At 41.6% G+C, this 5,125-nt stretch overlaps 1 protein-coding gene across 1 annotated transcript in view; it reads left to right on the top strand.

Moving 5' to 3' along the window:
- The window catches only part of LOC106530871 (sodium-dependent neutral amino acid transporter B(0)AT1), a 14,238-nt gene extending 12,812 nt beyond the window's left edge, over window positions 1-1,426 (top strand). Inside the window, exons 12-13 of the mRNA XM_014026581.1 lie at window positions 697-859; window positions 955-1,426. Of these exons, the coding sequence (XP_013882035.1) occupies window positions 697-859; window positions 955-1,128 (337 nt within the window). The 3' untranslated portion in view covers window positions 1,129-1,426. The remainder of the gene's footprint in view (window positions 1-696; window positions 860-954) is intronic.
- The last annotated feature ends 3,699 nt before the right edge of the window (window positions 1,427-5,125 follow it).

Consider the following 5,125-nt stretch of genomic DNA (forward strand, 5'->3'; position numbering starts at 1 on the left):
TATATATATATTACAAGATCTCCAATTTTAATTAAGGTTGTGTTCAGTATAATGTTAACTAATCTGATTAACCTTAGGATAGGTTAGATAAAAGATTCTCAAACTAGGGTCCCAGGACCCGCAGAGGTCCGCGAGCTGTGGCTTTGGGTCCCAAAGTACAAGTTGCTAATTTTGTTTTTATTTTTAGCAAGGCACATAGAACAACGTACAAGTAAAATAAACATATTAAACTAAACAAAATATAATTTTTATTGCCATGACAATTAGAGTTTAAAATGGCAATAAATTAATTTTAAATCAGCATGAGGTTTATGAGGGGGGGCCTAGACAGAAAAATATGGGTTAGATGAATAAATCATTCATTTAATTATATGTACCATGGCAAATTTACAGCTGCTCCCTTTAGCTGGGTTAATAATTTGCCTCTGTATTATTATTATTATTATTATTATTATTTATTGTGTTGCACTTAAATGAAACTTATTAAAGTGTTAAAACAGCTGCCTTTGTTAAAAAAAGTTTGTCTTTGTAGCCTCCTATCATCTCTTGTAGCTCAAAGACGTTACAAAAAGCTGATTTATGTGATGAATCTGCTAATAAAGCTGAAAATAGGCTGAATCTGATCACCAGCTGACTGACATTGATCCCTAATATAAATGTAAGCTCTAATTCAGTGAATTCCCTTTTCTACGGCAGGTTCAACAACGACCTACAGTTCATGATCGGGCATAAACCGTCCATCTTCTGGCAGGTTTCATGGCGGTTCATCAGCCCTCTAATCATCCTGGTTATTCTAGTTTTCTACCTGGTGACTCAAGCCCAACAAGAACTCACGTATTTAGTCTGGGACCCTGATTCGGTAAGCTCACGATTACGTAGAAAACTGCTACTGCAGTAGTTTTAACCATTTTGTTTCATGTTTCAACTTTGCTCTTGCTGCTGTTTGACTTTCAGGAGGAGTTCCCTGTTCTGGCGTCGGTACCGTACCCGTCGTGGATCAGTGTGGTTATTTTTCTGTTGGCAGGAATCCCCAGCTTGGCCATGCCTGCGTACGCTTTGTGTCGGCTTGTCTTTGTCAGCTGCAAGCAGAAGAAAAAAGCCTTTAAAAACGTTGGTCCTGTTTTTTGAAGACGCACACGTTCAAGTTTGAAGCAAATGAGCTTCAACAATATTTTATGTTGAAGTGCAAGCAGGAGGTCTGAGTCTGTGTTTATGTACAACTTTTTTAAGCATTGTTTTTATTAAATTGCAATACTAAGTTAAACATTTCTTCTCACGTTTTGTGGAATTTTGCACTGATCTTTAATCTGTTTTTCAAAAAAGAAAAAGATGTACTTATTTCTTCTCTTTAAGATTTGTGTTGTTCAATTGTAATAATTTTGTCAATAAAATCAGTTTGTCTCATTGAAACATGAAGAAACATTAATCAAATGTGTCTTTAGATTTTGTTCTGGGTGTAATCACTAATTTCTCACAAAATTGGGAACACTAAATTAAAATCAAAATAAAAGCACTCCCAATACTTACATTATGACTTTCTTTGCCCCTAAGTTGCTGTCTTTATTGCAACTAAATGGCTAGTTGTCAGAAACTTCTCTCAATTCAGGATGATTATAAAAGTCCTCCAGATGTTCCTCAACAATTTTGAGCAAGTTTCTGATGTAGCATTTCAAAATAATGGCACTCCCAATACTGACATTTAAAAATTATGGTTCCCCCAATTTGCTGTCTTTATTGCAACTAAATGGTTAGTTGTCAGAGACTGGTCTCACTTCAGGCTGACTCTAGAAGTCCTCTAGATGTTCCTGAACAATCATGAGCAACTTCTGATTTAGCATTTCAAAATAAGAACACTACCAATACTCACTATATAACTTTCTCAAGACCTAAGTTGCTGTCTTTATTGCAACTTAACGGCTAGTTGTCAGAGACTGGTCCCAATTCAGGCTGACTCTCGAAGTCCTCCAGATTTTCCTCAACAATTTTGAGCAACTTCTGATGTTGCATATCAAAATAACAACATTCCCAATACTTACATTATAACTTTCTCTGCCCCTAAGTTGCTGTTTCTATTGCAACTAAATGGCCAGTTGTCAGAGACTGATCTCAATTCAGGATGACTGTTCCTCAACAATTTTGAGCAACTTCTTATGTAGCATTTTAAAAAAAGCACTCCCAATACTTACATTGTTACTTTTTCTGACCAAAAGTTGCTCTTCCTATTGCAACTAAACAGTTAGTAGTCAGATACTTCTCTCACTTCAGGCTGACTCCAGAAGACATCCAAATGTTCCTCAACAATTTTGAGCAACTTATGATTTAGCATTTCAATATAATGGCACTCCAAATACTGACATTTTACATTTATGGTTCCTCCAAGTTGCTGTCTTTATTGCAACTAAATGGCTAGTTGTCAGAGACTTATCTCACCTTAGTATGACTCTAGAAGCCCTCCAGTTGTTTAAAGAGGAAAATATTTAAATTTACTTTACACGGTCTTTAAGGCTCTGGATGCTGTGGGATTGCATTGGTTGATGTGACTCTACAACATCGCGTGGACATTGGGGGCATTTCTTCTGGATTGGCAGACCGGGGTGGTGGTCCCCCTATTCAAAAAGGGGGAATGCAGAGTGTGTTACATTTATAGGGGGATCACACTTTTGAGCCTCCCTGGTAAGGTCTATTCAGGGGTCCTGGGGCCTCATGTACAAAAACTTGCCTGGATTTCTTACTGAAACCTGACGTACGGTCAAATCCAGAAAACGGCATGCGCACAAAAAAATCCAGATGTATCAAACTGTGCGTACGCCTGAATCCACGCACATTGCTTTTTTACATCACAATTAACGTGGAACTGAGCGCAGGTGAGACACCTCTCCTGACACGCCTTCATTAACATATGTTAAACAGATGCAAATTACTTCCTGCATGTGTGAAGGACACGTTTGAGTGATCCCTGCACGATCAGAAATGATTTCTAGAGTCGTAAAAGTAATAAATTTAATATAATGTGAGTGTGAAAAAAATCCTTAGTAAAAATAGGACTAAAATATGTTTATCACACAAAGAACGAGCGATTGTGTGTCAGTGTGTGTGTGTGTGTGTGTGTGCGCACGCTGCTGTGTTCCGCAACCGGCTTATCCATCCATTCTGAGTCTGAAAATATTAACTTTGCGCACGAGTTTATTATCATAATTACTGTAAACACAGAGGAACTTAAATGTTTGGTAGAACATAGATCTTAGTTTATTTCATAGCTGATATGAAGAAACGAGTCTCTGCATCTCAGCTAATAGAGAGTTCACATGACGTTTTGTTGGAGAGTCCCCACATGCACGCACCGCAACCTTTGTGCGCAGTCTGTTTGTCTGTCAAGCTTTTGCTCTCCTACTTACAGCATTTTCACAAGTTGTAAAGTGTACTTCCTTGTGTCATGTTGGAGAAATCTACAACAACGTAAACGCTAAGTATGAAACACCTCCACTGCCGGTGAGGGTGCGCGCTCCAGAGTGTGGCCATAACTCAGCCTTTAGAATCAAATGGATGAGACGATTCCATTGGTCAAGACTGCTTTGGGTGGACTGGACTGACACGGTCCCGATGAGTCTGCCAGCTCCCTCAGCTCCTGTGGAACCCCAGTTCAATCGTTGCTGCTGCATGTGCACGCGTGGCGCACGCAGCTACTCGCTGCATCGCGCTCCCAGAGCGCAGCAGTGCCAAACTAAAAAATGATTTTTCCTCAAAGCGGCTGATGAGCCACTCGTCATCAGAAAATTCTATCTGTTTATAAATAAATGTTCTGTGTGTTACACTATTTATTATATCCTCCAGTAAGGCTGAATCCGTTCCTGTTAAATGTATTTTTGGCACAACTTTGCGCGTCCTTTATTTAACTGCGTCCATGTGGATGTAATAATTGTTAATCATGTGGATGTAATAATTGTTAGTCATGTCTGTCAGGTGTGAACAATAATCATTTTCACATCATGAACAGTTTCTCAGAATCACCTCTAAGTGTCGCCAATGGAGCCAAAGCCACAGAAACGTGCGTACGCCAACTCTGGAGTTGGCGTGGGGCTGCGCACATTTTCACGTTCAGTTGAGTTTTGATACATCCGGAGTTTTGCATGGAAAATGAGGTACGCAAGGTTTTTGTGCATACGCACCGTTGATACATGAGGCCCCTGGAGAGGTGGGTACATGGGATAGTCGAATCTCAGATTCAGGAAGACCAGTGTGGTTTTCATCCTGTTGTGGAACAGCAGACCAGCTCAACACCCTCAGCAGGGTCCTGGAGGGTGCATGGGAGTTCGCTCAACCAGTTTACATGTGTTTTGTGGATTTGGAGAAGGCGTTCGACTGTGTCCCTCGGGGACTCTTGTGGGGGGTTCTCCGGGAGTATGGRGTACCAGGCCCGTTGATAAGGGCTGTTGGGTCCCTGTACAACCGATTCCAGAGCTTGGTCCGCATTGCTGGTTGTAAGTCAGAATCGTTTCCAGTGAGAGTTGGACTCCGCCAAGGCTGCCCTTTGTCACCGATTCTGTTCATAACTTTTATGGACAGAATTTCTAGGTGCAGCCGAGGTGTTGAGGGGATCCTTTTTGGAAACCTTAGGATCACATCTCTGCTTTTTGTGGATGATGTGGTCCTGTTGGCTTCATCAGGTCATGGTAGCCGAGATGAGGATCAGTGCCTCCAAAACCAAGACCATGGTCTAGAGCCGGAAAACGGTAGCGTGCCGTCTCCAGGTCAGGGAGGAGGTTCTGCCCCAAGTGCAGGAGTTGAAGTATCTCGGGGTCTTGTTCACAAATGAGGGAATAATGGAGTAGGAGATCTACAGGCAGATTGGTGCTGCATCTGCAGTGATGCAAGCGCTGTACCGGTCTGGTGAAGAGAGGGCTGAGCCAGAAGGCGAAGCTCTCGATTTACCAGTCAGTCTATGTTTCTACACTCATTTATGGTCACAAGCTTTGGGTAGTGACCAAAAGAACGAGATTGTGGATACACACAGCCGAAATGAGTTTCCTGGTGTCTGGGCTCTCCCTTAGAGATAGGGTGAGAAGCTCGGTCATCCAGGAGGGACTCAGAGTAGAGCCGCTGCTCCTCCACATCGAGAGGAGCCAGT

Source organism: Austrofundulus limnaeus, unplaced genomic scaffold (genome assembly GCF_001266775.1).
Source record: "Austrofundulus limnaeus strain Quisiro unplaced genomic scaffold, Austrofundulus_limnaeus-1.0 Scaffold569, whole genome shotgun sequence".
Taxonomy (NCBI): domain Eukaryota; kingdom Metazoa; phylum Chordata; class Actinopteri; order Cyprinodontiformes; family Rivulidae; genus Austrofundulus; species Austrofundulus limnaeus.